Genomic DNA, 18764 nt, shown 5'->3' on the forward strand with positions numbered 1-18764 from the left:
TGTCCGAACGGGCGCCGCCTGAGGCGAGGCGGGACTTTTTCCGGAAGGGGCGGGGCCTCGTCCCGGAAGGGGCGGGGCGCAGCGGGGAGGCCGCGGCGGAGCCGAGCGGCGCCGGGGCCGGGCCGGGAGCGGCGGGGCCGGGGCCGGGCGGGAGCCTCGGGGCGCCCCGGGGCCAGCGCGGCCGCCATGCCGAGCAAGAAGAAGAAATACAACGCGCGTTTCCCGCCGGTAGCGGCTGAGGGCGGCCGGGGGGCGCGGGCGGGGTCGCCATGACAACGGGGAGGGAAACGGGGGTTACCGCGGCGACGCGGAGGGCGGGGTCACGTCACCATGGCGACCGGGGGGGGGGCGTGATGGTCGCCATGGTGACGGGGAGGGCGGGGCGGAGCCTGGTGGGTGGGCGGGGTTTGGGGGGACGGGGGTCGCGCCTGAGGGGGCAGGTGTGGGGGCGTGGCCTGATGTGGGCGGGGCGATGCGGGTGAGGGGGCTCGGGTGAGGGCGGGGCTATGCAGATGAGGGGGCTCAGGTGAGGGCGGGGGCTATGCAAATGAGGGTCACTCAGGTGAGGGACCCTCAGGTGAGTGGCGCTATGCAAATGAGGGTCACTCAGGTAAGGGGGCTCAGGTGAGAGGCGCTATGCAAATGAGGGTAACTCAGGTGAGGGGGGCTCAGGTGAGGGCGGGGCTATGCAAATGAGGGTCACTCAGGTGAGGGGGGCTCAGGTGAGAGGGGCTATGCAGATGAGGGTAACTCAGGTGAGGGGGGCTCAGGTGAGAGGCGCTATGCAAATGAGGGTAACTCAGGTGAGGGCGGGGCTCTGTGGCAGGCGCGGATCAAGAAGATCATGCAGACGGACGAGGAGATCGGGAAGGTGGCGGCCGCCGTGCCCGTCATCATCTGTATCCTCTGACACACCTGGGCCCCGCCCCGGGACCCCGCCCTGCTCACCTGGGCACCCCCACCTTGCACAGCTCAGCCCCCCCAAGTTCCCCTACCTCTGACACCTGAAGTCTGCCCATCCTGGACACCTGGGGGATGTGGGGGGAAGTCACCTGTGTCCCCGGGGTGTCACCTGTGTCCCCGGGGGGGTCAGGGGGTGTCACCTGTGTACCTGGCTGTCCTTAGCCTGGCAGCTCGGGCTCTGGAGCTGTTCCTGGAGTCGCTGCTGCGCAAGGCGTGTCACGTGACCCAGTCCCGCAACGCCAAGACCATGACAACGTCTCACCTGTGAGTGCCTCACCTGTGCTCACCTGTCCCCACCTGTACTCGTCTGCTTGGCACACCTGGGGCACCTCTGGGAGGTGGGGAAGGGTCCCTGACAGACCCGAGGCACCTTTTAGGGCTGGGCATGGGCTGTCTCAGGTGTATTGGGTGTGGTCGGGTGGGTGTGGCCTGTCCCAGGTGTGATGGGTGTGGCCGGGTGGGCCCTGGGCGCGGCCGGGCAGGTGAGGGCGTGGTCTGAGGCCCCGCCCACAGGAAGCAGTGCATCGAGCTGGAGCAGCAGTTCGACTTCCTCAAGGACCTGGTGGCCGCCGTGCCCGACATGCAGGGGGACGGGGACGACCCCCACGGGGACAGCGAGAGGGGACCCCGCAGGTGAGACAGCCCCCGGCACCTGGGGACACCTGGGGACACCCCTGGGGTAACCTGGGGACACCCGGGGACACGGCCGGGTACCTGGGGACACCCCTGGGGTAACCTGGGGACACCCCTGGGATACTGTGGGGACACCCCAGACACCTGAGAGAAGTCCTGGGACGCCTGGGAACACACCTGGATACCTGGGGGACACCTGGGGACGCCTCCGGCATATTTGGGGGACACCCTGGGATATCTGGGGGACACCCGTGGACCTCTGAGAAACCCCTGGGACACCTGAGGGAGGTTGTGACACACCTGGGGGACACCTGGGGGACACCTGGGGACCGCCCAGATTCCTCTGGGACACACCTGGGAGACCCTCGCCGTACCTGAGCTCCGTGCTGGGGGGGTCAGGAGGGGTTTTGGGGCGCAGGGGGGTCCCCGAGGGGCGGATTTGGGGTCGGGGGGGTCTCTCATGGGGCGGGGTCTCTTCCAGGGGGCGCCGCCCCGGCACCGGCCGCAAGAACGGGGGTCCCGGGGCCAAGGGGACCCCGAAACAGTCGGGGACAGACTCGGAGCAGGAGGTGGGGGGGATTTGGGGGGTCCGGGGGGGATTTGGGGGGTCCTGGGGGGATTTGGGGGGTCCGGGGGGGATTTGGGGGGTCCAGGGGGGGTTTGGGGGGTCCTGGGGGGATTTGGGGAGTCCGGGGGGGGAATTTGGGAGGTTCTGGGAGGGATTTGGGGGGTCTGGGGGGGGTTGGGGGGGTTCTGGGGAGGTTCTGGGGGGTCCTGGGGGGATTTGGGGAGTCCAGGGGGGGGATTTGGGGGTTCGGGGGGATTTGGGGGGTCCCGGGGGGTTTTGGGGGTGCCTGGACCCCTGAGTCTCCTCTGGGGGGTCTGGGGGGGGCTTTGGGGGACCCTGGGGCAGTTCGGGGGTGTCCCCCTGAAGGGGAGGGGGCTGCAGGTGGGGTCACCTCCATTGGGGGGTCCCGGGGGGGGTTTGGGGTTCTGGGGATCCCCTGGGGCCAGGGAGGGGGCTGGGGTCCCCTCACTGTCCCCCCCCGACCCCCCCAGGAGGACTCTGAGGACAGTGACAGCGACGGGGACGAGGAGACGCCGCAGCCCCCCCCGGCCCCGCCCCCGCTCACCTTCGCCAGGTGCGGTTTGGGGGGGGTGGGGCAGGAAACACCTGGGGCCGTTTTTGGGGCTTTGGGGGGGGGTTGGGGTGTCCCCCCCATACCTGAGTCCCTGGGGGGGGTTTGGGGAGGGGGTTTGGGGGCTCCTCCTCACCTGGGTCTCACGGGGGGGTTGGATGGATGGGGGGCGCCCCCCCCGTGTCCCGGGGGGGTTCTGGGGGGATTTGGGGTTTTTTTTGGGTGGGGGTCTCTCCCCTCACTGACGCCTTTTCCCGCAGCCCTGGCGTTCCCTTCGCCCCCCTGGGCCCCCCCAGCCTCCCGGGGGGGCTCCCGGGGGGGCTCCCCCCGGCCCCCGGCCCCCCCCGAGCCCGCGAGGAGGAGGAGGAGGATGAAGATTACGATTCCTAGCGACCCCCACCCCCCCCTCCCCCCAAATTCCTGCCCGTCTCTCCAGGATCCCCCCCCCGTTCCGGGCTCCCCGTGGGGCCTGGCTGGGAGCTGGGCACCAGTTTGGGGGGGCTGGGGGGGCACTGGGAGCACTGGGACCCCCCCTCCCTGCCCCACTGGGGTCACGAGTTGTGTCAGTTCTTGGGGAGGGGCGGGGGGCTCAGCCCGGGCTCCTGGGACCCCCCAGACACACCTGGGACCCCCCAGACACACCTGGGACCCCCCAAACACACCTGGGCCCCCTTTTTGGGGTGTGGGGGGCAGAGGGGGGGTCGGGGGTTGATTTTGGGGCTCTCTGGGGGGCGTTTGCTGAGTCAGGGGTTTTGTATCGGCTCAATAAAATTCCTGTTTCCATACGGACCCCCCCCAAAAAAAAAACCAAACCAAAGCCCTGGGACCCCCAAATCTCTGAATTCCCCCCAAAAAAATCGTGGAACCCCCCCCCGCCCCCCCCGAATTCCCGGGACCCCCGCCCCAATTCCCGTTTCCTTCCTCGGCCACCAGAGGGCGACGGAGAGCCCGTGGGACCCTATGGGGCCTATAGGGGATTGGGGGGGTTTAGGGGGGGTTTGGGGGGGGCTGTGGGGTCTTTGGGGGTCGCAGGGGTTTATAGAGGGGTGGAGGGGTCTGCAGGGGCTGTGGGGGGATTTACGGGGGGCTGTGGGGGGGTTCGGGGGCCTATAGGGGAGATCTCGGGGTCTGTAGGCAGCGGGGAGGGCGTTGTTGGGGCCGCGGGGGGGTGTAGGGCCCTGCCGGGGCCCCCCGGGTCTATAGGGGCCTGGCGGGGGGGGGGGGTGGGACCCTTAAAAGGGGGGAGGGGGGTTATAGGGGTCGAGTGGGGGGTTAAGGAGCTCCTATGGGCGCTCCCAGGGTCCTGTGGGGGCTGTAAGGGATGTGTGGGGGTTCTTTGGGGGCTGTGGGGTCTATAGGGGCTCGGGGGGGGTCTGTGGGGTCTGTCGGGGCTCGGGGGGTCTATCGGGGCTCGGGGGGTCTATAGGGGCTGGGGGGGTCTGTGGGGTCTATAGGGGCTCGGGGGGGTCTGTGGGATCTGTAGGGGCTCGGGGGGTTTATAGGGGCTCGGGGGGTCTATAGGGGCTGGGGGGGTCTGTGGGGTCTATAGGGGCTCGGGGGGATCTGTGGGGTCTGTAGGGGCTCGGGGGGTCTATAGGGGCTCGGGGGGTCTACAGGGGCTCGGGGGGGTCTGTGGGGTCTATAGGGGCTCGGGGGGGTCTATCGGGGCTCGGGGGGTCTATAGGGGCTCGGGGGTCTGTCGGGGCTCGGGGGTCTATAGGGGCTCGGGGGTCTATCGGGGCTCGGGGGTCTGTCGGGGCTCGGGGGGTCTATCGGGGCTCGGGGGTCTGTCGGGGCTCGGGGGTCTGTCGGGGCTCGGGGGGTCTGTCGGGGCTCGGGGGTCTATCGGGGCTCGGGGGGGTCTGTCGGGGCTCGGGGGGTCTGTCGGGGCTCGGGGGTCTATCGGGGCTCGGGGGTCTATCGGGGCTCGGGGGGTCTGTCGGGGCTCGGGGGGAGTCTGTCGGGGCTCGGGGAGTCTATCGGGGCTCGGGGGTCTATAGGGGCTCGGGGGTCTATAGAGGCTCGGGGGGTCTATCGGGGCTCGGGGGTCTATAGGGGCTCGGGGGGGTCTGTGGGGTCTATAGGGGCTCGGGGGGTCTATCGGGGCTCGGGGGGTCTGTCGGGGCTCGGGGGTCTGTCGGGGCTCGGGGGGTCTATCGGGGCTCGGGGGTCTATAGGGGCTCGGGGGGGTCTGTGGGGTCTATCGGGGCTCGGGGGGTCTATAGGGGCTCGGGGGGGTCTATAGGGGCTCGGGGGTCTATCGGGGCTCGGGGGTCTATCGGGGCTCGGGGGGGTCTGTCGGGGCTCGGGGGGTCTGTCGGGGCTCGGGGGTCTATCGGGGCTCGGGGGGTCTGTCGGGGCTCGGGGGGGGTCTGTCGGGGCTCGGGGAGTCTATCGGGGCTCGGGGGGTCTATCGGGGCTCGGGGGTCTATCGGGGCTCGGGGGGTCTGTCGGGGCTCGGGGGTCTATCGGGGCTCGGGGGGGTCTGTCGGGGCTCGGGGGTCTGTCGGGGCTCGGGGGTCTATCGGGGCTCGGGGGTCTATCGGGGCTCGGGGGGTCTGTCGGGGCTCTGGGGTCTGTCGGGGCTCGGGGGTCTATCGGGGCTCGGGGGTCTATCGGGGCTCGGGGGGGTCTATAGGGGCTCGGGGGTCTATCGGGGCTCGGGGGTCTGTCGGGGCTCGGGGGTCTATCGGGGCTCGGGGGTCTGTCGGGGCTCGGGGGGGTCTGTCGGGGCTCGGGGGTCTATCGGGGCTCAGGGGTCTATAGGGGCTGGGGGGTCTATAGAGGCTCGGGGGTCTATAGGGGCTCGGGGGGGTCTGTGGGGTCTATCGGGGCTCGGGGGGTCTATCGGGGCTCGGGGGGTCTATCGGGGCTCGGGGGGTCTGTCGGGGCTCGGGGGTCTGTCGGGGCTCGGGGGTCTATCGGGGCTCGGGGGGGTCTGTCGGGGCTCGGGGGGTCTATCGGGGCTCGGGGGTCTGTCGGGGCTCGGGGGTCTGTCGGGGCTCGGGGGGTCTATCGGGGCTCGGGGGTCTGTCGGGGCTCGGGGGGTCTATCGGGGCTCGGGGGTCTATAGGGGCTCGGGGGGGTCTGTGGGGTCTATCGGGGCTCGGGGGGTCTATCGGGGCTCGGGGGGTCTGTCGGGGCTCGGGGGTCTGTCGGGGCTCGGGGGTCTATCGGGGCTCGGGGATCTGTCGGGGCTCGGGGGTCTATCGGGGCTCGGGGGTCTGTCGGGGCTCGGGGGGTCTATCGGGGCTCGGGGGTCTATAGGGGCTCGGGGGGGTCTGTGGGGTCTATAGGGGCTCGGGGGGGTCTGTGGGGTCTATCGGGGCTCGGGGGGTCTGTCGGGGCTCGGGGGTCTGTCGGGGCTCGGGGGTCTGTCGGGGCTCGGGGGGTCTGTCGGGGCTCGGGGGTCTGTCGGGGCTCGGGGGGTCTATCGGGGCTCGGGGGTCTGTCGGGGCTCGGGGGTCTGTCGGGGCGCTCCGCGGACCTGCCGGCGCTCTCTGGGGTCGCCTGGGGGACACCAAGAGGTGAGGGGGGGTCCCTAAATGTGGCCAGGGGCTCTGACCTCGAGGGGTGTCCCCTGCCGGGGCCGGGCGCGCGGGCGGGCGGGCGGGGGGACCCAGAGGCGGCCGGACCCCCCCGCGGCGCTGGAATTCGCCCCCGTCCCCCCCCGGTTAATCCCGGTGGCACCAAAAGCGCCGCTTTTCGCCTCGTTGTGTAACGGGAGCGAGCGCGGGGACCGCGACGGGGACAGGGACCCGGACAGGGACAGGGACAGCGCCGGCAGCGCAGGTGGGGACACGGGGGGACGCGGGGGGACCCCGGGACGGGGGGACAGGGGGACAGGGGGACAGGGACAGGGGGACAGGGACAGGGACAGGGACGGGGGGACAGGGACAGGGACAGGGACAGGGGGACAGGGACAGGGACGGGGGGACAGGGACAGGGACAGCGCCGGGAGCGCAGGTGTGGACACGGGGGGACGCGGGGGGACCCCGGGACAGGGGGACAGGGACAGGGGGACAGGGAAATTGGGGGGGACTCGTGGGACAAGGGGACAGGTGGGGGACAATGAGCGGGGGACAGAGAGGGACAGCGGGGGGTCATGGGATGGGGTGGGGACATTGTGGGGGGACACGGGAACAGGTTCGGGCACCAGGGAGGGCGTGGGGACATTGCTGGGGGGTTGGGGACATCGTTTCTCTCAGGGAGGGGAGGGGACATCGGACAGATTGGGGACATCATGGGGGGACACTGGGACAAACTGGGGACATTGAAGGACATGGTGGGGACACGGGACGGGTTGGGGAAATCACAGAGGGGACATGGGACGGGTTGGGGACATTGAGGAGGACGGTGGGGACATCAGGGAGGAGCTGGGGACATCACAGAGGGGACCCTTCACCCTGGGGACACGGAGTCACAGCTGGCCGGATGTCCCCATCCCTGGGGAGCTGCGCCGGGGTGGGACAGGGACAGGGACACGCTGGGAGGCGATGGGGACATCAGGAGGGGTTGGGGACATGTGACGCAAGCGGTGACACGGTCCCCAGTGGTCACCACATCCCCCGCCCCGTGTCCCCTCCCCATCTCTGCGTCCCCGCGTCCCCTGTCCCCACGTCCTGGTGGCCCCATCCCAGCGCTCCCAGCGGCGTCCCACCCCTGTCCCTTGTCCCCATGGCCTGGGCGTGGCTGTGTCCCCTGTGATGGTGTCACCATGTCCTGCTGTCCCCAGGGGTGAAGATGTCCCCAAGGCCCGGTGTCCCTGTGTTCCACAGTGTCCCCTCAGTTGATCAAGTCCCAGTGGGGGTGGCGATGTCCCTGTGGGTGATGTTGGCCCCATGTCCTGGGTGTCCCCAAGCCCCCGTGTCCCTGTGTGCACTCGTGTCCCTGCGGTTGATGATGTCCCCGTGTCCTGGTGTCCCCGTGTCCTGGTGTCCCCATGGTTGATGTCTCTATGTCCTGGTGTCCTCGTGTCCTGGTGTCCCCATGGTTGATGATGTCCCCATGTCCTGGTGTCCCCATGTCCTGGTGTCCCCATGTCCTGGTGTCCCCATGGTTGATGTCCCCATGTCCTGGTGTCCCTGTGGTTGGTGGTGTCCCCAGGGCTAGTGGTGTCCCCATGGTTGATGATGTCCCCATGTCCTGGTGTCCCCGTGTCTGGTGGTGTCCCCATGGTTGACCACGTCTCCATGAGTGCAGCCATCGCCGTGGGTGACACTGTCCCCCTGCACAGCGGTGTCCCCCGGCACAGCGGTGTCCCCGAGGCCGGCGGTGTCCCCGCGGTGTCCCCGCGATGCCGTTCGGGGCGGTGCTGGCGCAGGTCGGGGGCCTGGGCCGGTTCCAGGTGCTGCAGACGGCGCTGTTGGCGGTGCCCATCCTGCTCATGGCCAGCCACAACCTGCTGCAGAACTTCACCGCCGCCGTCCCCCCGCACCGCTGCCGTGTCCCCGCTGTCCCCGGCGCCACCCCCGACGGCCCCGGCGCCACCCCGGCGACACCCGGAGCCACCCCCGGTGCCACCTCAGCGGCCCCTCGTGACACCTTGAGAGGCTCCAACACCGTCCTGAGGTCTCCCGGTGCCACCTCGGGGTCACCTGGTGCCACCGTGAGGTCCCCCAGCCCCGGTGCCACCCATGTCACGCTCAGCGGCGCCCCGGGGTCCCCCGATGGCGGCCCTGTCCAGCCTGACGCCACCTGGGGGCCCTCCAATGTCACCCTGGGGCCCGCCGGTGCCATGCTGGGCTGGTCCAATGTCACCCTGGGGTCCCCTGATGTCACCCTGGGGTCCTGCCGGCGCTACGTGGCCTCGCCCCCCGCCAACGTCACCGGTGCTCCCCGGGCCACCGAGCCCTGCCACGACGGCTGGGACTACGACCGCAGCGTCTACGTGTCCACCATCGTCACCGAGGTGGGGACGGGGACACCGGGAGGGTGGGGAGGTGACCGGAGTGTCCGTGGGAGGGGGACGGCACCTCTGTGGGGACAGGGGGAGGGATGGACAGACAGAGAGATGGACGGACGGAGGGATGGATGGAGAGGAAGGAAGAGGGACCGACACTGACGGGTGTCCCCGCGTCCCGGCAGTGGGACCTGGTCTGTGGCTACCGGCAGCTGCGGCAGATGGCCCAGTCCATCTACATGGCCGGTGTCCTGGTGGGCGCCCTGGTCCTGGGGGGCCTCTCGGACAGGTAAAGGCAGCAGAGACCCCCCTCACCCTTGTGCCTCAGTTTCCCTGGACCGCTCATCCCTGGTGGCTCCCAGCTGCTCCCAGTCGCTCCCAGTCACTCCCAGTCGCTTCCCAGTTACTCCCAGTTGCTCCCAGTCACTCCCAGTCGCTCCCAGTTGCTCCCAATCACTCCCAGTTGCTCCCAGTCACTCCCAGTTGCTCCCAGTCACTCCCAGTTGCTCTCAGCTGCTCCCAGTTGCTCCCAGCTGCTCCCAGTTGCTCCCAGTGGCTCTCAGTGGCTCCCAGTGGCTCTCAGTGGCTCCCAGTCGCTCCCAGTTACTCCCAGTTGCTCCCAGTCACTCCCAGTTGCTCCCAGTCACTCCCAGTCGCTCCCAGTGGCTCCTGTTGCAGGTTTGGGCGCAAGGCCATGTTGATGTGGTCCTACCTGCAGCTGGGGGTGATGGGGACGTGCACGGCCTTCGCCCCCAACTACGCCTCCTACTGCGTCTTCCGCTTCGCCGGCGGCATGGCGCTGTCGGGCTTCGGCCTCAGCATCGCCTGCCTGGGTGAGGGGACACGGGGACAGCCCAGGGCTCGGGGTGGGGACAACCCTGTGACCAGGGAGGGGGACAGCACAATGGCCATGGGTGGGGACAACCCTGTGACCACGGGTGGGGACAACCCAACAGCCATGGGTGGGGACAACCATGAATAAGAACGTCCCAATGTCCATGAGCGAGGACACCGCCGTGGCCGTGGGTGGGGACACGTGGTGTGGACACGTCTGACCGCGCCGGGGTGGCCGCACTGACCAGGAGGGTCCCGGCGCCGTGGGGACGCCCCGGGTGAGCCGTGTCCCCGTGTCCCTGGCAGTGGTGGAGTGGATCCCCACGCCCTACCGCGCCATCACCGTGGCCATCACCGGCTTCGCCTACACCCTGGGCCAGATCATCCTGGCCGGCGTGGCCTACGCCGTCCCCCACTGGCGCTGGCTCCAGCTCTCCGTGTCCCTGCCCTTCTTCGTCTTCCTCCTCTACTCCTGGTAGGACCTCGGGTCCCTCGGGGAGGCCGTGGGGACATGGGGTGGGGTGGTGCTGGCCGTGCCTCACTTTCCCCCGGCCGGCTGCAGGTGGTTGGCGGAGTCGGCGCGGTGGTTGGTGCTGTCGGGCAAGGCCGAGCGCGCGGTGAAGGTCCTGCAGCGCGTGGCCGCCTTCAACAACCGCAGGGAGGAGGGCGAGAAGATCACGGTCGAGGTCCGGTGGTCCCGCGGTGGGGATGGGGAGGGGTCGGGTGGTTTCCAGCCCTCCCCCCCAAAACCTCTCCGCTTTCCCCTGTCCCAGATGTTGAAGTCCAACATGAAGGAGGAGTTGGCGGCTCTGAAATCCTCCTACACCGTCTCCGACCTGGTCCGGACCCCCGTGATCCGTCACATCTTCTTCTGCCTCTCCATCGTCTGGTGGGGCTGCGGGTGGGGGCCAGGAGGGAGGGAGGGAGGGAGGGGTGGATGGACAAGGGATGGATGGACAGGCAGATGATTTATTGGATGGCTGGAGTCACGGAAGGAGAGTTGGATGGATGATGGATGATGGGTGGATTCCTGTTCCAGGAAGGTGATGTCACCTCAAGGTCCCCCCCTCTCCCACCTTGCTCCAGGTTCTCCATCAGTTTCTCCTACTACGGCTTGGCCATGGACCTGCAGAACTTCGGGGTCAGCATTTACCTCATCCAGGTGATCTTCGGTGCCGTTGACTTCCCGGCCAAGGTGGTGGTGACCGTGTCCCTGAGCTACGTGGGCCGGCGCCTCTCGCTCGTGGTGGCCTTGTTCTTGGCGGGGCTGGTCATCGTGGCCAACATCTTTGTGCCCACAGGTGGGTGCGGAGGGCTCCCCGTGCCTCTGGCCACCGGTGTCCCCGGCTCTTCCTCCATGTTTCCATCCCCGTGTCCCACCACCGAGCTCCCCATCCCTACATCCCCCCAGTCCCCACCCGCCCGAGCGGGTGGTCAAGCCCTGCGGTGTCCCCACGTCCCCGCACCCCGGTGGCCGAGCCCCGGTGTCCCCCGTGTCCCCGCAGAGCTGCAGACGGTGCGCACGGCGCTGGCCGTCATCGGCAAGGGCTGCCTGTCCGCCTCCTTCAACTGCGTCTTCCTCTACACCACCGAGCTCTACCCCACGCCCATCAGGTATGGTCCCCGGCCCATGGCGGGGCGGGTCCCTGTCACCCTGTCACCCCACCCCGGATGCCCCCAGGGTGCCCCGTGCCCCCCCCGTGACCCTCCCGCCGCCGCAGGCAGACGGGGCTGGGCTTCGGCAGCACCATGGCGCGCGTGGGCGGCATCGTGGCGCCGCTGGTGAAGATGATGGACGAGTACTACCCCTTCCTGCCCCCCGCCGTCTACGGGGTGGCGCCCGTGGTGGCGGCCGTGGCGGCCGCCTTCCTGCCCGAGACCCTCAACACGCCGCTGCCCGACACCATCGAGGAGGTGGAGAACAGGTGGGTGGGCGGCAGGGAGCGGCGAGTGATGGATGATGGATGTCGGATGGACGGATGGACGGATGGATGGATGGGTGGGTGATTGGAGAATGGTTGGATGAGGGTTGGGTGATGGTTGGGTGATGGTTGGGTGATCGATGATTGCAGGGAAAATGGATGGATAATGGTGGTTGGATGATGGACAACGGACAGTTGGGTGATGGATGGATGGATGGATGGATGGATGATGGTTGATGGTGACGGATGGATGGATGATGGATGGACGGATGGATGGATGGATGGATGATGGTTGATGGTGACGGATGGATGGATGATGGTTGGGTGATGGTTGATGGTGACGGACAGATGATGGTTGGATGATGGTTGGGTGATGGTGACGGATGGATGGATGATGGATGGATGGATGGTTGGATGATGGTTGGATGATGGTTGGGTGATGCATGACGTACGGACGGTTGCACGGACAACGGATGGATGACGGGCAATGGATGGATCATGGACAACGATGGACAACCCCAACCATGAAGCGGTTCAGGTTCAAGGGCTGCATTGAGGGATGGATGGATGGATGGCAATGTTGGCAGAAGAACGAGCTCTGTGATTGTTCAGCCTGAGCCACTCCCCCTTTCCCATGACCCTCCTCCTCCTCTTCCTCCTCTTCCTCCCTCCAGGACCACGCGGAAGCCGGTGGGAGACCCCAAGGAGAAGATCGCGCTCCAGCCCCAGGACGGGGCCCCCCTGAAGGAGGCCTGAGGGACCCTGGGGGTGGCCGCAGTGCCCCAGCCCCGGCCACCGATGGCCACCACCCCAGGGGTCCCCAAAGCCTGAGGGGGGATGGGGGAGACCCCGGTCGTGACCGGTGACCTCCCGTTGGGGCGGGGACATCCGGGCAGGAATAAAACAGCTCTGGTGGGGCCACGTCTCGGGGTCTTTTCTGTGCCCCCCTGACAAACACGTCTGAGGCCACCTCCGACGGGACCACGCCCCAGAACTGTGTCCCTGAGGCCGCTTCTAATAAGGGGACGACCAAAACCCCCTTCTTCCGGAGGTCGTCTCCACAGGAGGCCACCCCACGACCTTCTCCATCAACGAGGTGGCACCCAAGACCCCCATTTTTAATGGCACCTCGTAACCTTGCCCAACGGGACGATGCCTGAGAGCTGTGTCCCCGAAGCCACCTGAGGTAACGCGGCCCCCAGGAACGCCACGTTGGATGTCACCTCCGACGAGACCATCCTCAATAACCCCAAACCAACTCTTGTCCTGGTAGAGGCTTCTCCCAAATCGCCCAAATTGAGCACCCGAATCCCACCCGGCGCCCTCCCGGCACCGCCGCGTGCCCCTTCCCCGATTTCCGTCCCCCGAAGCCACCCCGGCCCTTGCTCCCATTTCTGACGTGTCCCTTGGCCCCATCAACCTCCCCATCAAAAATTAACCCCCGGCGGGGAATGCGCTGACCCAGGCAGGGCCGTCGCTGTCAGCACCTTTCGGTCGCCTTTTGACCACCGAAATCGCTAAAATTTAACCCAAAGGGTGCCACTGAAGGCCAGACATTGGCCCGGCCCAGGAGACCTCCTCTCTCTGCGGCGCCCACCCTGATGCCCACCCAACCTCCTGGACGGCCCCTCTCCAAAACCTGACTTTTCCCCTCGAAAAAGCAACGCTGCAAAACAATAATTAAAAGGAATTAGCGATTCCCTGTCTTCGCGCCCCAAATCGCTCCGGTTCTGCCCCACTTTGGGGGGGACTTTTGTCCCCAAACCACCTTTTTCTTTCACCCCTGCACAACTTGGCGCCGCACTTTCGCTGGAAAACCACCAAAAAAATCCCCCCCCCGGGGCCGTCAAACATTAACCCGACCCGCCCGTGGGTTGGGTTATATAGGAGACCACCCCTGGGCGCTGCCGGAGAGAAGACACCGCCCGGGGCAAGGGAGGCGTTTTTGGGGCGAAACCCTCGGGATCCGGGGCTCTGCATGGCTGCGGGGCGTTCCCGCGCCCCGGCGGCGGCAGGATGGCTTTCGCCAGCCTCCTGGAGCACGTGGGGGGCATGGGGCGCTTCCAGGTGGTCTCGGTGCTGCTGCTGTCGCTGCCCGTGCTGATGATGCCCAGCCACAACCTCCTGCAGAACTTCACGGCCGCCGGCAGCGACCACTGGTGCCGCCCGCGCCCGGAGGCCAACGCCACGGCGGGGCTGGACGCCGAGGCCGCGCTGAGGGTCTGGGTGCCGCGCGGCGAGCGGTGCCGGCGCTTCGTGACGCCCCAGTGGTGGCTCCTGGAGGCCAACGGGTCGGCGCCCAATGGCTCCCGGCCGGAGACGGAGCCGTGCGGGGACGGCTGGAGCTACGACCGCAGCGTCTTCACCAGCACCATCATCACCGAGGTGGGACGCTGGAGGTGGGAGGGGGGGGTCTGTCAGCCGATCCCGTGGGCGCGTCCCACCTGGAGGCACCAGCGAAGGGTCTGCTGCCAACGCGACCTTGGCCTCTCCCAACTGGAGCATCTTCCCCGCTCAACTTTTGGTGGAGATGCTCAAGATCCCCCAAGGAGGGGAAGGGAGGGATGGGGAGTTGGTGGCCGTCAACACGGGGGCCACAACGGGGTCACAACGGGGTCACAACGGGGTCACAGGACCCTTGGGTGGACCTTCCAGTCATGGCAGGGTGGCCAAGCGCTCAGTGTCACCTTCCCACTGGCCATTCACTGACCTTGACCGGCCACCACGGGCGGTTTCGGGGCTTGGGAGGCCGGAGGGGACGCTGATGTCTGTCCCGGCCCGTGTCCTCGTCCCTCGGCAGTGGGACCTGGTGTGCAGCTCCCGGGGGCTCAAGCAGCTGGCGCAGTCGCTCTACATGGCCGGAGTCCTGGCGGGCGGCGTCTTCGGGGGGCTCTCGGACAGGTGAGGGGGCTCCTGGTTGTCTCACCCTCTGCGCCTCCTCTTCACCCCCTACTCCTCCTCTTCCTTTTCCTCACCCTCTTTTTCTTCCTCCATCCCCTTTTTCTCCTCGCTCTCCTCCCTCTTCCTCACCTTCCTCACCCCTTTTTCCTCCTCTTCACCCCCTCTTCCTTCCCCTGCCCCCTTCTCCTCCTCCTCCTCCTCTCCCGTTTCTCTTCCCCTTCTCTTCCTCCTCCTCCTCCTCCGGCCTCATTTCTTCCTCCTCACCCCCTGCTGCTCCTCCTCCTCCCCGCCCAGGTTCGGCCGCCGCTCGGTGCTCACCTGGTGCTACCTGCAGATGGCCGCCATGGGCACCTGCTCGTCCTTCGCGCCCACCTTCACCGTGTACTGCCTGTTCCGCTTCCTGACGGGCATGGCCTTCTCGGGCATCGTCCTCAACAGCGTCTCCCTGTGTACGTGAGCCCCCCGCCCATGGGTGGGCTCCGTGTCCCCCCGAACCTGGGGGCACCATCCCGGTGGTCTCTTCATCCCCCTGGGACCCGTGAGCACCGTCCCGGTGGTCTCCCCATCCCCTGGGCGCCATCCTGGTGGTCTCCCCATCCCCTGGGCGCCATCCTGGTGGTCTCCCCATCCCCTGGGCACCATCCCAGTGGTCTCCCCATCCCCTGGGCGCCATCCTGGTGGTCTCCCCATCCTCCGGGCGCCATCCTGGTGGTCTCCCCATCCCCTGGGCACCATCCCAGTGGTCTCCCCATCCCCCGGGCACCATCCTGGTCGTCTCCATGTCCCCTGGGCACCATCCCGGTGGTCTCCATGTCCCTTGGGAACCATCCTGGTCGTCCCCCTGTCCCCCGGGCACCATCCCGGTGGTCTCCCCATCCCCTGGGCGCCATCCCAGTGGTCTCCCCATCCCCCGGGCACCATCCTGGTCGTCTCCATGTCCCCTGGGCACCATCCCGGTGGTCTCCCCATCCCCCGGGCACCATCCTGGTCGTCTCCATGTCCCCTGGGCACCATCCCGGTGGTCTCCATGTCCCTTGGGAACCATCCTGGCCGTCCCCCTGTCCCCCGGGCACCATCCGGTGGTCTCCCCGTCCCCCGGGGTAGCGGTGGGCACTCCCAGGTGGTCCCCACGTGCCGTGTCCCGCAGCGCTGGAGTGGATGCCGACGCACATGCGGGCGCTGGTGGGCACCTTCATGGGCTACTGCTACACGGTCGGGCAGTTCCTGCTGGCCGGAGTCGCCTTCGCCGTCCCCGACTGGCGCCGGCTGCAGCTTGTGGTGTCCCTGCCCTTCTTCGGCTTCTTCCTCTACTCCTGGTGAGGAGGAGGAGGAGGAAGGGGGAGGGATGGAGGGATGGATGGATGATGGATGGAGGGATGGACGATGGAGGGATGGATGGATGGATGGATGGAGGGATGGATGGATGGATGGATGGATGGAGGGAGGGATGGATGATGGAGGGATGGATGGATGGATGGATGGACGATGGATGGATGATGGATGGATGATGGATGGAGGGATGGATGGAGTTATGGCTTGATGGAAGGATGGTGCCACGGATGGAACAGTGCGGGGTTCATGGACAGGTGGGCAGAGGAACCGGTGGGAGCAGACCTGGGTGAAGAGAACGTCCACGAACGGTTGGGTGGACAGTGGGGACACACAGTGATGACCACAGAGACAGGGGGACGTGGCTGGTTGGATGGAGGTGGGATGGTGACAGCGGCTCCTGCCCCGCTCCCTCCCGTGCAGGTGGCTGACGGAGTCGGCGCGGTGGCTCGTCATGGTGGGGAGGTCCCACCAGGCCCTGCGGGAGCTCCAGAAGGTGGCCAGGATCAACGGGAAGAAGGAGGAAGGGGACAAGCTCGACATAGAGGTAAAAGGCTCCGTCCGGGCGCCCCAGGGTGTCCCTGGGGTGTTTTAAAGGGGCTCCTTAACTGTCCACCCCATGGACAACTGTCCATCCATGGTCATTTGCACCCATCACCCCTCGTGCGTCCTGTCCATCCATCCGTTCATCATCACCTCAGTGACATCCACCATCTCCATCTCCGCCCATCCCGTCCATCCCTCCCACCCATCTCCATCCCACCGTCCTCCCGTGACCCTCCTTCGCCTCTCCCACCCATCCTGCCCACACCCGCCCAGCTACGAGAGCGTCCCCGGTGCCCCACCCTCATCCCAGAGCCCCCCGTGTCCCTCCAGACCCTGAGGTCCCACATGGAGAAGGAGATGACCTCGTCGACGACCCGCCACACCGTGTTTGACCTGGTCCGGACGCCGGTCTTGCGCCGCATCTCCTTCTGCCTCTGCTTCGTGTGGTACGGCCGGCGGTGGAGGACACCAGTGGGTGGTTGTCCGTCCCCCTGCACCTCCTTGACCCCCTCGATGTCACCCCACACCTCCCCACAGGTGACATTGTCACCCCCCTCGCCCCGTCCCCAGGTTCTCCACCAGCTTCGCCTACTACGGGCTGGCCATGGACCTGCAGAACTTTGAGTTCAACATCTACGTGGTGCAGCTGATCTTCGGCGCCGTGGACATCCCGGCCAAGCTGGTGTCCATCCTCACCATCACCTACATGGGGCGCCGCTTCACCCAGGCCGTCGCCCTCATCCTGGCCGGCTTGGCCATCCTGGCCAACATCCTGGTGCCACGAGGTGAGGCCCAGGGGTGGCTGCAGTGGTGGCCCCTCACCTCCAGCCTCCCTGGGATGGTCCAGGTGAGCTCAGCCCCTTGACGGGACCCTCCCAGGTTGGGTCGTTTTGGCTTTTTTATGGGGGATTCGCCCCGAATCCTGGTGTTTGGGGTCTCCTCAGCCCAAGTGGGGGGACACTGAGGTGACTCCCAGGTGTCCCGTTGTCCCCACAGACCTTCGGACGCTCCGGACGGCTCTGGCCGTCTTCGGGAAAGGTTGTTTGGCCGCGTCCTTCAACTGCGTCTTCCTCTATACGGGCGAGCTCTACCCCACGGTGATCCGGTAAGGAGGGGGCGTGGCTGGGAGGGGGGCGTGGCCATGCCAGGGAGGTCCCTCAGGTGTCCTCAGGTGTCCCCTGGGTGTCCCGCAGGCAGACGGGCATGGGCCTGGCCAACACCATGTCGCGGCTGGGCAGCATCATGGCGCCCCTGGTGAAGATGGTGGGCGAGCTCTTCCCGGCGATGCCCTTCGTCATCTACGGCGCCGCGCCCGTGGTGTCGGGGCTGGTGGCCGCCTTCCTGCCCGAGACACGGAACTTGGCCCTGCCCGAGACCGTGGAGGAGGTGGAGGGAAGGTGGGGCTGGAGGGGGTGAGGGATGGACGGGTGGTGGGAAGGGATGGGGGGGGAGGGACATGGGGAGGGTTGGTTTCACGGGGGGGTGGATGGAGGGAAGTTGGTTGGGAGGGATGATGGATGGATGGATGATGGATGGATGATGGATGGATGGATGGATGATGGATGGATGGATGGATGGATGGATGGATGGATGGATCATGGATGGATGATGGATGGATGGATGATGGATGGATGATGGATGGATGGATGATGGATGGATGGATGGATGATGGATGGATGATGGATGGATGGATGATGGATGGATGATGGATGGATGGATGGATGATGGATGGATGATGGATGGATGGATGATGGATGGATGGATGATGGATGGATGGATGATGGATGGATGATGGATGATGGATGGATGGATGGATGATGGATGGATGATGGATGGATGGATGATGGATGGATGGATGATGGATGGATGATGGATGATGGATGGATGATGGATGGATGGATGGATGGATGGATGATGGATGGAAGGATGGATGGATGATGGATGGATAAATGGATGGAGGGAGGGATGGATAGAAGGATGGAGGGATGGATAAACGGATAAATGGATAAATGGATGGAAGGATGGATGGGATGGATGAATGGATGATGGATGGGTGGAAGGATGGATGGGATGGATGGATGATGGAGGGATGGATGATGGATGGATGGATGGGTGGAAGGATGGACCAGCACCATGCAAACCCCTCCCCATTCCCTCAGAGCCCCTCCTCATCCCTCCCTCCCCACCAGGACACAATCCCAGAAGGACAGAGACCTCCAGGTCCCACTCCAGCCCACCCAGTCCAGCAACTCCACAGCGCCCCGTTAGCCCCACCCCCTACCAGGGGACCCCCGAGACCCTCAGCCCTCGATGCTCCCGCTGGATGAATGAACAGATTTGGGGGGTGGAGGGGGTTCAACCCCCCCCCCAGAAGAGCAAAGGGACAGCGGTGACCGCAAGGACCCGGGTGCCCCCTCCCTGCAGCGTGGGGGGGGACGCTGGGACCCCCCGAAATCTCCGTGTCGAGGATGGTTGGGCCGCACTGGAATAAAAAAAAAAAAACAGGAATAAAAAAAAAACAACAAACAAACCAAACCCAACCCAAAACCCAATAAAAGCAAAACTCGTGTGAAAGGCGGGCGGTGGGGGTGGGGG

The 18764-nt window shown here is 66.8% G+C and overlaps 2 protein-coding genes across 2 annotated transcripts; both read left to right on the forward strand.

Moving 5' to 3' along the window:
* The first annotated feature begins 51 nt into the window (after positions 1 to 51).
* On the forward strand, positions 52 to 3520 carry DRAP1 (DR1 associated protein 1). Its single transcript, XM_066208200.1, has 7 exons — positions 52 to 228; positions 827 to 899; positions 1134 to 1227; positions 1477 to 1596; positions 2078 to 2165; positions 2656 to 2738; positions 2996 to 3520. Exons 1-7 carry the CDS (start codon positions 187 to 189, stop codon positions 3123 to 3125), a joined length of 630 nt encoding a protein of 209 aa, XP_066064297.1. The 5' UTR covers positions 52 to 186; the 3' UTR covers positions 3126 to 3520.
* A 2890-nt stretch (positions 3521 to 6410) lies between these two features.
* Positions 6411 to 18745, forward strand: LOC136304696 (uncharacterized). The gene is made up of 21 exons (XM_066208178.1): positions 6411 to 6527; positions 7972 to 8646; positions 8823 to 8926; positions 9316 to 9470; positions 9778 to 9946; positions 10034 to 10157; positions 10245 to 10360; positions 10558 to 10772; positions 10977 to 11085; positions 11193 to 11396; positions 12068 to 12146; positions 13281 to 13778; positions 14194 to 14294; positions 14589 to 14743; positions 15442 to 15610; positions 16047 to 16170; positions 16500 to 16615; positions 16740 to 16954; positions 17166 to 17274; positions 17363 to 17566; positions 18359 to 18745. The coding sequence occupies exons 2-21, from the start codon at positions 8032 to 8034 to the stop codon at positions 18435 to 18437; spliced, it is 3660 nt and encodes a 1219-aa protein (XP_066064275.1). The 5' UTR covers positions 6411 to 6527; positions 7972 to 8031; the 3' UTR covers positions 18438 to 18745.
* Positions 18746 to 18764: the final 19 nt, after the last annotated feature.

Source organism: Chamaea fasciata, unplaced genomic scaffold (genome assembly GCF_029207755.1).
Source record: "Chamaea fasciata isolate MVZ Bird 193981 ecotype frontalis unplaced genomic scaffold, bChaFas1.0.hap1 SCAF_148, whole genome shotgun sequence".
Classification (NCBI taxonomy): domain Eukaryota; kingdom Metazoa; phylum Chordata; class Aves; order Passeriformes; family Sylviidae; genus Chamaea; species Chamaea fasciata.